Below are 11,621 nucleotides of genomic sequence, written 5' to 3'. Positions count from 1 at the left end.
TTGCAGTGGCTCTGGTAACTGGCTCTACCTACTGGCTCCACCTGTTGAATGGTCCCAAGCGTCCCAAGTTTCGTTTCCAATCTCGTCAGAATTGCCAAAATATTTGGCGAGCTGTTCACTTGCGATGAATGACAGGTGGATGGGCGGCTTATTTAGCTGCGTTTGGTCTTCTTTTCTTGAAAAAATCTGTGTTTATTTTGCTTTGTTTTCTCTTCTTATCACGCACTTTCCAACGATTTCCCAGGTGGCATCTATCGCAGATGAATGACCTGATGAGGGAAGCGAAGCGCAGTTTGAGCCAAGCAAAGTTGCAAAAAAGGTTGTGGCTCCGAACTTCGTAATGCTTCCCTACCCGTATCTGTCGGCGGACGTCGTAAGGCGCTGTCTCCAACGTAACATTCTCGAACTCGTTCGCACGCTTGAAGATGGACTGCGAAGGTTTTCGCTTGGACCACAGGGCGGCATCGTTCAACCCGTCAGGAATACCATTGCTCTCCAGAATCAAAATGGGCAAGTCGTTTTTGTTTCTTTTATAATTATTCGGAGTAAAACTTTCTTAAATCTGTTGCAACATAAGATCCGCCTCCAGCGCGCGCTATCGACCGGCGCACGCGAAGCCAAGCACGCCGCAAGGTAACAACTGCATATGTAGCGCCAAGAGTTTCAGAACCTACCTTTATCGATCGATTCAAAAGTTAGATATCGGAAATTTTCAATAGGGGTACGGCGAGTAACGCCAATTACTCGAATTATTAAGTTCTCAAACGTCTGGCACCTGCTTCGGACCGCTTGCGTTGGGCGAAGACTGTGCGCTCTGCGATGCTTAGTTTATTTTTACGCTAAGAAAAACGCGCTTCTCTATAATTCCAAGCGATCGTGTCACCTGTCAAAGTTATTGGATAGACTCACGCATGCGTAAAATAAGTTCAAATAAATGTTGTCGCCTTTTTTTTTTCGCTTTTTACATGCTTTTTTTGCGCATTTAGGATGCTACTGTCCATGTCGGCGCACAGCATCGATGATGGTATCCTCGCCACGAAAGTTGTTACTTACCTTCCGGAAAATAAGCCGCCCCTTCCGACCATCCAAGGCAACGTGCTCCTGTTTGACGCCCACACCGGCTCCTTGAAATGCGTGCGTACCAGCCGTCAAGATGTAGTAGTGTGCAGAGCGAATCTCGGATAACGCAGGGCCATCCTTGGGACGTCCTTTCAGGATGTATGGGATGTTCCTTGGGCATCCTAAAATCGCTGGACAGGGCATTCCAAACATGTTCCTGTTTGCTCCCAAATAAGTCCTTTTTGAAACACCCAAGTATGCCCCGAGGAGCTCGCAGGGATATCTCACGGGAGCTTTTTAAGATTCCAAACAAGGACATTCTCGGGCATTGAATCCCGTGCTGGGACCTGCTTCAATTCTATAATAGAATCGGCAAAAACGTGGACGTTTTAGATCCCGACTTTCCCCTGCAAGATTCTATTGTTGTTCCATGAAAGGGATCGAATGTATGCTACGCAAGTGAAGTCATTAAAATGAGATCCACATTTATTAAATCTTATCATATCATAAAAAGTGACAATGTTGCTTAACATTGCAACGCTAGAACACGACTTCAGTTAAAAATGACACCTTGAATAAATACGGCCGTGATACTGAGGAACATGAGATTCTTCATACTTCAATATTCCTAAATAATAAAATTCTTTGTGTTCACTGAGAAAAAAGAAAAGGAAGGGAAAATTAAAATTGGAATTACTGGTAAAGTAAGTACACGGTGACTTACTGACTGAACAACAATATGACGGAGTGAACAGATCAAGCGTATCAAAAAATGATTTAAAAAATACCTTGAAAAAGAACCATTAAAGTGACAATTTGTGCCAGTTGGTTCATAAACAAATAGGTAAGCGCCAAAAAAAAAAAAAATACAGACAACGAAGTAGACAAACACGCAATTAACCTTTATTTGAAAACAAAACACACGCACATATATACATACATACACACACGCACACACACACACACACACACACACACACACACACACACACACACACACACATATATATACCGGGTGTTTTTGCGGAGACTTTCAAAAATCCTAAAAATTAGGGTGATTGAAAAAAGAAGAAACTCTCTTCGGGAACAAACTACCAGCCACGGCGGACGTCAGGAATTGCCAAAAACCTACTAATTAGCCAGATAAATAATTAAAACTTGTTAATTAACTTTTTAATTAGGGGAAATAGACATATGGTTCCAATTAAAAAGTTGCTGAGCGTTATCGAAAACCACTAAATCAGTCATTTTCAGAAAGACTTTGAGCGCGTGAGACGAGTAGTAGCGCACTAAAGTTACCACTCGTGGAGCAGGTACAAGGCTAACGGTTGCGGTAAGGCGCCCGCGCGATTTTTCCGCCTCTTATCTAGCCCCAGCCTTGTACCTGCTCCACGAGTAGTAATTTTAGTGCGCTAGTACTCTTCTCAAGCGCTTAAAGTCTTTCTGAAAATGACTGATTTAGTGGTTTTCGATAACGCTCAGCAACTTTCTAATTGGAATCATATGTCTATTTCCCCTAATTAAAAAGTTAATTAACAAGTTTTAATTAATTATCTGGCTAATTAGTAGGTTTTTGGCAATTCCTGACGTCCGCCGTGGCTGGTAGTTTGCTCCCGAAGAGAGTTCCTTCTTTTTTCAATCGCCCTAATTTTTAGGATTTTTGAAAGTCTCCGCAAAAACACCCGGTATATATATATATATATATGGGTGTTTTCATATCAAATCGTGCAGGCAAAAAGGGTCAAATCTTTAATTTCGCTGAAAAAAAAAATATGTTATGGCGCCGTCTCTAAAAACGCAGTAGCCACAAATCGCAAGTTCGTCGGATTTTTTGTTCTCGACTTATGGATTTTAAGACCGCAGCGGAAAGCAGTGTTTTTCACATCCGTCGTGGGTCGGATGTTTCGCTCGGTCTCCCGCCGTGGATTTTCAGTCCACATTATATTAACTTTTTGCAAGCACTCTGTGAGACTATTTAAATCGCTCTAATACCATGAAATAGTTTTAGGCGTTTTAATTTTATTTCTGTTAAAATGTCAAAAACGCCCCCTCAGTCAATTTTTGACGAACTTTGACAATTAAATACTGGCGATCTACTTGCGTTACATCAGTATTTTTTTATGTCTACGGAGAGCCCAAAACACGCTCTTTATATGTATTATAAAATGACTCAGTTGTATAAAATATCCTTTGCGGGACGTTTATGTTAATATTATGTGAAAACTAAAAAGTACCAATTTGAAAATCGATTTTCTCAAGAAACCATTTTTGTTTTTGTTAAAATGTAGATATGGTAGTTGTCTACTCGAAACTCGAGTCGAGGAAGTGTGTATTTTGTTTGTATGTTCTATACTTAAGCCTCAATATCGGAAAAAGCCGTCTTCGTTTTGCGAGACCTGTCAGACATAGCGACCCGTGCGTTATATGAATTGTGGAAAAGTCTTGTTGAATTTTTGTCTGCGTTTTGTAATCAATTATAAACGTATTTCGTGGTATTGAATAGTTATTTTTGTGTTGATAAGAGCGGGAAACCACGAGAAACATAACTAACCATATCGGCAGGCCTACTAGATCTTCAATATCCAGGAGGCGCAGACGTTGTATTGTTTCGATTTATGAACCTTTCTCTGTAAACCAGCATGACTAGTAATTACCTGTCATATTACTAAGACATGGAAAGTCACCACATCATTGACATATTATATACAACTCTTTCCTAAACCAAACGCTAGGGTTTGTTCACGGTAGGGTTTGTTCATCAGGGAATATCCTTTCACTTCCGCAATACACAAAAGTGATGACACAGAAACGATCCGAAACACGCGGAGAAAGTGTCACGGAGAGGGGTAGGGAATAAAAATAAATAAATGAGATAAAATTACCCAACTCCGATCTTAACGAAAATTGCGTTAAAAAAATAAAAAGATTTAGGTTCGAGCGGTGGCAAGGCGATAGGTTCACGCCTGGTGGAGAGTCAGACAAAGAAGTCGACGACACGTAAAGGTAAAATTAAAAAAAAAAAATAATAATAATAATAATTTAATAAAGACGGGAAAACTCAGCCGCACATGGAAAGAACAAAAACCAACTCCTTCCGGCATTCCCTAAACGGGACTCAACCAAATGCGTGCGAACACGCTCTCTACGTCACCGCCAGGCCGCTACACCATGACGAAAGAAGCCCAACAACTGAACAGTGCTAACAAACAGTTAGTAAGAAAACATTGAAAAAAAAAAGTTCAGCAAAACCGCGCCCGAGAAACAAAGTTTAGCGGGGCGAACAAAGACACATTAAATAAAAAAAAAAAAAAAAAAAGTCTTAACTGACCGACGCCGAGTCCAGTCCCACGACACTGAAGCCTGGCAGGATGACGGTGTCCAGATGTTGCTCAATTCTGTTCTTCACTCTATTACGCACATCCACGACGGCTATGCGGAACAGTGGCTGTGCGGAACAAAGTGAAGAACAGATTCAAGCCGCGATGCGCGAGAAGGTAACCGAGACGTAACATGCCTCGAGCTTCATAACGGGAGGAAGCTTTCGAGGTAGTTACTGCAGTTACTCAAACTTTCTCTTTCCCCTTCCCTTAAAAAAAAAAAACAAAAAAAAAAAACACGTCAGTTGGCACTAACTTTTCATCTCGGGAGAAGGCCACTCTTCACAAACGGTTATATAGTTGGCAAGGAAGTATGTTTACCAACACGCTCGTTTTTAATGTCAGTCTCCGGGCTTTGCTGTTTCCAAAAGAGATAACCCTTCGATGCTATCGGATCTCCGCGAAGAGAGATGTTCGCCGCGTCAACGACATATTCGTACCATTTCACTCCCCGTGACACAGGGTGCGCTGCTCGCTTTACTGGCACGGGCCGTCCTATCTAACTCAACGAGTGCGAAAGGTCGTGGTCATCTGCTGGTTCCGGAAGGGCGGGACGTTCATATAGGCCCAATGAAGGCCCCGAATCAATACGACGTCTGCCGATTTCTACACATTAAAAATTTACGACACCTGATGGTCTGTTTAGAAGTGTTGCTTTCTCTTTTGAACTCCTGCAATGTAGCTTGCCGTCTATAATAAAATTTAAATAATCAATAAATAGGACAGGGTGGACCTGCTGTATTTCATTTTTATGTGGGAACGTTGAAAAAAGGCAAAAATATTTCACCGTTTGTGAAGGCAAGTCGCAAGTCCATTTCGAGCCGTAAAAACACGTTTTTGTACGATATTAATGCTTAAATATAGAACATACAAACAATATAACACTTTCTCGACTTGCTCTTCGTGTAGACAACTATAATATCTACATTTTAACAAAAAAAAAATAAAAAAAAGGTTTTTGGAGAAAATCGATTTCAAAAACGGTACTTTTTGGTTTTCGCATAATATTAACGTAAACGTCCCGCAAAGGATATTTCATACAGCCCGAGTCATTTTATAATATATATAAAGAGCGTGTTTTGGGCTCTCCGTGGACATAAAAATTATTAATGTAACCCAAGTAGATCGCCAGTAATTAATTGTCAAAGTTCGTCAACAAATTAATTGACCAAGGGGGCGTTTTTGACATTTTTACAGAAAAAAAAAGCAAGAAGCCTAAAACTATTTCATTGTATTGGTGCCTTTTAAATGTGTTCACAGAGTGCTTGAAAAAAAGTTAATATAATGTGGACTGAAAATTCATGGCGGGAGTTCGAGCGAAACATCCGACCCACGACGGATGTGAAAAACACTGCTTTCCGCCGCGGCCTAACAAAAAATCCGACGAACTTGTGGTTTGTGGCTACTGCGTTTTTAGAGACGACGGCATAACATATATTTTTTTTGGGCGTAATTAAAAATTCGGCCCTATTTGCCTGCACAATTTGAGATGAAATCACCCACATATATATATATATATATATATATATATAGCCGTGAAACAAACAGTCCTGGCTAATTCCGGTGTAACCCCCGTAACAAAAGATAGGATCTTACACGCAGGGAATTCGATTTCGATTTACTTCAGTATCTTCTCCCCTCGGAAATACACCAAATTAGGGTGGTATGCCTATGCTTATATTTGATCGTTACTTCGCATCGCCCTCGCCTCCTGTGCCAGCACAAAGCTAAGCAAAATGCGTTTATTTTCTGGTTTTTTATCCGTGAAATAATCGGTGCAGGGAGAAATTCGACCTGACACTTGTCTTGCCCTGGCTGACATGCATCTAAAAACGTCGTACGTGATGCATGCCCCACGTAGGTCTTCTACTGGACATTGACATTAAGTTAATCCCTTGGAAGTCTTGCGAATGTCCCATATAGGACGTGGGGTTCTTTTTGGGGTGTCCCTGGGATGACTATGTGTTATCTGGAAACCGACTTTAAATCAATAAAAACATTCCTTTTTAATATGAAATCTATGGGGGCGAATATTTGATACATTTGTTTTTTTGGAAAAATCTCCAGGTAATATCTTTCTCATTAGCTGCAAATACATAAAACCTGAATTAACGCCAATTTTGGGCGTATTCGGGCATTTGACTCGATAAAAACAGTGAGTTGATGTAATGCAGGTGTCTTTTTTTTTTTTTTTTTTTAAGCTTCCCCGATTTGTTTAAAAAGAGCTGTGAAAGTTACACTTGTGCGGTTTGTGCGGGCCAGGGGTACATATGTGGATGGCTAATCTTTGCGATAAGTCGGCTAATTAATTAAAATTCGTGAATAAACTTTTTAATTAGTAAAAAGAGACATATGGTTCCAATTAGAAGCTTACTGGGCGTCATCGAAAACCGCTAAATCAACTCTTTTCAGAACGACTTGAAGCTCGTGGGAAACTCGGGGGCGCGCCAAGGTTACCACTCGTGAAGCAGGCACAAAGCTAGCAGTGCCGGAACGCGGATAAGATTATCATTCGTGCCAAGTCGTTCTAAAAAGAGTTCATTTAGTGGTTTAATTGGAACCATATGTCTATTTTCACTAATTGAAAAGTTAATGCACGAATTTTAATTAATTAGTCGACTTACCGCAATGATTAGCCATCCACATAATGTTCCCCGTGCTCCACGGTGGGCATGCGCGTCGTCGTCGTTTGCCAATCAAGGCGCAGTTTGGGTCTCCGTGCAAGAACACGCAACGCAAACCGACTGCGCTTGCTCGTATGCGCAGTACTAAAACTCGCTATTGTGGAGAGTTCTGAGATAAGTTCTTCCACGTTATCACGAAGTAAATTCACCGGCTATTATAGCCATCACATGGTGCATTGCATCTATACAGAACAGTTAAAAAAAATGTTCTCGGTCTTTGGGTACACGCTGTATTTGCAAAACCGAAAGTGAAGCGCTCTATTGATGCTCCTGATCTATAATGGACTAAATTTGCAGATGATGGACGCTGTAGAAATGACTGCGTACCGCACTGCTGCTGCGTCAGCGGTGGCGACTAAGGTAACGACAAAGATCGCAACTCGTTATGCTGCGAATTTTCACGCACGTCTCTTAAGTTGTATGCACGTTTTGTGTTTTTTCTTTCAGTACTTGGCGACAGAAAACCCGAAAATTCTTGCAGTGTTCGGATCTGGAACTCAAGCTAAGAGCCATATTGTGGTTCTTTCTAAGATGTTCGATTTTCAAGAAGTACGTATGTACGTTCTTCGGAGGGCACACTGGAATGCTGCTTTCAGCTTCTATTTGATTGGCTTTTCAACCGTTTAACTGCACTGCTAACTCTTTGGTCGCCATTTTCAAAGTGTACATTTCTTTGGTTTGGCTGCATGGCTCAGCAAGGTATACATATGCTCTCGTGTAACGGAGTTTCCTTCTCGTAATTTTTGTAAGCCTTCAATCGTGACAGGTTCGAAAGCGATGTACTTTTAATACGAGTACCTCGTTAATTCGTTATTCTCTGCGCATGCACGATAGATTCGTATCTGGAACCATAGAGAGGAGTCGGCTCTCTCATTGGTCGGCGAACTCATGACGTCACATGAAATCCGAACGCGATTCGTCGCCTCCGCTGCCGAAGCAGCACGTGACGCCGACGTCATCGTGACCGCCACGTCTTCACCGAAGCCAGTTCTGCAAGCCGATTGGTTGAAAGAGGGAGCCCACGTGAACGGTGCGTGCACACATATTTGCTGGTGCGGAAATTACGAGAAGACCTGCATTGGTGTCGTTGCAGCGGTAGGGGCACCAAGGCTGGACTGGCAGGAACTTTCATCTGACGTCATGCTGAAATCGGTTGTCTACGTAGACAGTGTGGAGGGAGCTTTGTCGGAATCGGGAGACATTGTCCAATCGGGGGTAAGAAATAATGAAGCGTTTATTTATTTCGAAGGGGTTGGAAACAAATATAAGAGAAACAAATCTTGTTTTTCACAACTTGGGGATTTGCATGCTTGATATTTTTTGTAGTGTTGGCGAAAGCAATGCATTATGTAGCACAGCAATAAGCATAATGTTTCATCTTACTCTTTTTATTTACTTATTTTATTTTGCATTCCTTTATGAGGCTCGAATTTACGCGGAGATCGGTGAAGTCGTGCTCGGCACCAAGGAAAACCATCGGAATGAGATGACCGTCTTCAAATCCTTGGGTACGTGGTGCCTGCTTGGGCGTTCAGCCGTATTGGGGGTCCGTGGCTAGTTGTGTTAAAATGCTTCTTTTGTTTGAAGGTATGGCGATCGAAGATGCCTTGGCGGCCGAACTTGTTTACCGCCACGCCGTGACCGAAAAGAAGTGAGAAGAGAATATCCCAACTTCGCCTGCACAAAACACAAACGTTAACGGCTGGTTGTGTGTGTGTCTGTTGTTAAAATAATACCTATTTTTGCTTTTTCCTTTTTTTTTTCTTCTAGAAAACACTATCATAATAATCTTTATTAAACTTCTTGATTTTGAGAAGTTTTTTTTTTTTTTTTTTTTCAATACAATCATGTTGGATTTTCGTATTTGGAGTTTCAGCCAAAATGACATTCAGATTTGAGGGATGTGAACTCAGTTTAGAAGTGTATTTCAATGTCTGCAAGACTTGCTGTGATCACATTAATAAGCTTCCAACACAAGAATTGGTGTGAACACGTTTGTGGTTGTCTTCCGAATGCAGATTATAAAAATATATTATTTAAAAAAAGTGATTTGTTTTATTTTATGTGTTTTCTATCCTTTATAAACACCGGGTGATATTTTTATTCAAGACAGAATTTTTTTTCTAAAGATTGAAAATTGCGAGCTGAATGTCGTCTCGCTGGGCGTATGTCGAGTATGACGGACATGAGAAGTGCGAATAACCGCCAAGTCTGTTGGGTAATTGACTAAAATTCCGTATTTATCGTTTTAATTACTGAAAATAAACATATGGTTTCAATGAGAAACCAGCTGAATTTTTCAAAATTCTGTTTCGAATAAAAAATATCACCCGGTAAATTAGAAATAAGACGGGACTGAAACATAAAAGTGAAAGCAACAGATTGTTGTCATGATAAGACGAAGCCAAACCTTCACCTTTGAAAGTTAAAAAAAAAATAGAAAAAAAGAAGCGATTATCAAACTTAAATTACGTCCCAGCTATAGTATAATGCCGTCAATACAATTCGGAGTTTTATGGCAAGGAGGAAGAGTGCTTCCAGCAAAACCTGCCTGAAATTGCTTGGCCCGCACCTCAAGGTCCCTTTGTATGCCTCGGTGGAACAAATCCTATGTGCGATATTTGCGTTAGTCATCAGTTGACCCAAATTGTGTCAGACTTTACACGTACACAGGTTTCCTAGCAGAGTGTCCTGGACCTGATATTCGTGATCGAGTACTTTCCAAAAAAAAAAAAAAAAAAGCTGGACGTGAACATCGTTCACGGCATATATGACCATGACATTGTGGTAGCCTTGCTTACACTAGATACGGAGCCAAAAAAATACGAGCAATGTTATTCAAGTTTTAGACTTAAATCGTGCTAATGGTGTGGCCATCTTGAATTTTTTTATCACCAAGTCGACCCTTTTTATGAACTTTTCCTGCAATCAGATGGTTCCGCAAATGACCTTTGGAATTCCTTCAGGTCATCAAGTTTCCCTATGTATGAATACCCATATTCCAACTCAAAACAAAAGAACCGCCAAGCGAAATCCTTGGATAGCGCGTGAAATCATTCATACCAAGCGAAAAATGAACAGACTCCAAAGACAAACAACGATTAGGAAAAGTGCATCGAAGAAAGAACAAATCACCAACTTAACTAAAGAAGTTGAGAGCAAAATGAAGTGTGCTAAAAAGAAGTTTTACAACACAACCCTTGATTCCTTCATCAGAACAGCACCTGACAAAATTTTGGAGGTACATAAATCCGCACGCAAAAGTAAGTAACGATACAGCAATCATCAGCAGCCCGGAAAAGGCTAACAACTTCAAAGACTACTTTCTTTCAGTTAGTATACGCGACAACGGCGTCATGCCACCCTATATGAATAGGCAATTGCAAGATACCGTGGGCAACATAACAATATCCGAGACTGGCATATTCTGTCTTTTTCTTAATCTTGATCCTTATCACGAATATATAGGAAATCGCTACAAGAATAAAAAATTCCACCCGACTGGAAGCAAGCTAAAGTTCTTAGAATTCATAAATCGGGCAGCAGAGAAAGCATTTCAAACTAGAGACCAATTTCACTTAATTCAACGTGTTGCAAATTATTGGAGCATGTTATCCTAAAGCATATAACTGCTTTCATCGAAGAAAGCAACGTTTTAGGTGTATGCCAGCACGGTTTTCGATCCGGATGGTCGACAGTCGCTCAGTTAATTGAAAGCGTGCACGACTTTTCCTCGGTTATAAATCGTAGAAGCCAGGTGGATGTCATCTTTTTAGATCTGCTAAAAGCGTTCGACAGTGTTCAAGTTAACGAAAATCTTAGACGACGGACAAGTTGTAAATTAGATAAAGGACTACCTCTCTGGACGATCTCAATTCGTGGAAATGAACGAAAAAAGCTTCTCTTCGTGCTCCATATTAATGACATAACTGACAACATCGACATCGACATTAGACTCTTTGCTGATGGTTGTATATTCTGAAATAACAAATTCTTCGGACAACTTACAATTACAAAACGCGTTGGACAAGACCTCAGACTGGTGTGAAGAATGGCAGATGCTTTTTAACACAGACAAAACAGTAGCCATGTGCATTAGTAGGAAGAAAAACATACTGTGTTATTCTTAAAAGATCAACGGAAACATTATACAAAACGTGCGCGAGTTCAAGTACCTGGGAGTCTCGTTCACAAGCGATCTGGACTGGGGCATGCACATATAGACGCAGTGACCGGAAAAGCGCTAACGAAATTGTGGTACATAAGAAGGCAACTAAAATACGCTTCCCTCGATACCAAACTCCTGGCCTACACGACACTTATTCGGCCTGTGCTTGAATATGCCAGCCCTGTTCGGTTCCCCTTCACAAAAACTAATATACAAAAATTAGAAAAAGTGCAGAGGCTCGCTGTATAAGGCTAATTACCAATAAGTTCAACGCGCGTGATTCGCCATCTGAGCTGTGTAGATTGCTCGGCGTGCAGCCATTAAAAAACGAGA

At 40.9% G+C, this 11,621-nt stretch overlaps 1 protein-coding gene across 2 annotated transcripts; it reads left to right on the top strand.

Moving 5' to 3' along the window:
- Positions 1 to 26: 26 nt before the first annotated feature.
- On the top strand, positions 27 to 9,567 carry LOC8035594 (ketimine reductase mu-crystallin). Of its 2 annotated transcripts, XM_029987125.3 has the most exons (8): positions 27 to 510; positions 987 to 1,134; positions 7,418 to 7,480; positions 7,568 to 7,669; positions 7,955 to 8,150; positions 8,214 to 8,335; positions 8,544 to 8,628; positions 8,708 to 9,567. In XM_029987125.3, the coding sequence occupies exons 1-8, from the start codon at positions 341 to 343 to the stop codon at positions 8,773 to 8,775; spliced, it is 954 nt and encodes a 317-aa protein (XP_029842985.2). In that variant the 5' UTR covers positions 27 to 340; the 3' UTR covers positions 8,776 to 9,567. The 2 variants fall into 2 exon arrangements, with proteins under 2 accessions (XP_029842985.2, XP_040354909.1); XM_040498975.2 differs by having other exon boundaries at positions 137 to 510; positions 7,955 to 8,335; positions 8,708 to 9,164.
- Positions 9,568 to 11,621: the final 2,054 nt, after the last annotated feature.

The sequence above is a fragment of the Ixodes scapularis genome, unplaced genomic scaffold (assembly GCF_016920785.2).
Source record: "Ixodes scapularis isolate PalLabHiFi unplaced genomic scaffold, ASM1692078v2 PGA_scaffold13__105_contigs__length_92229423, whole genome shotgun sequence".
Classification (NCBI taxonomy): Eukaryota; Metazoa; Arthropoda; class Arachnida; order Ixodida; family Ixodidae; genus Ixodes; species Ixodes scapularis.
This window is presented reverse-complemented; position numbering and strand designations above follow the sequence as displayed.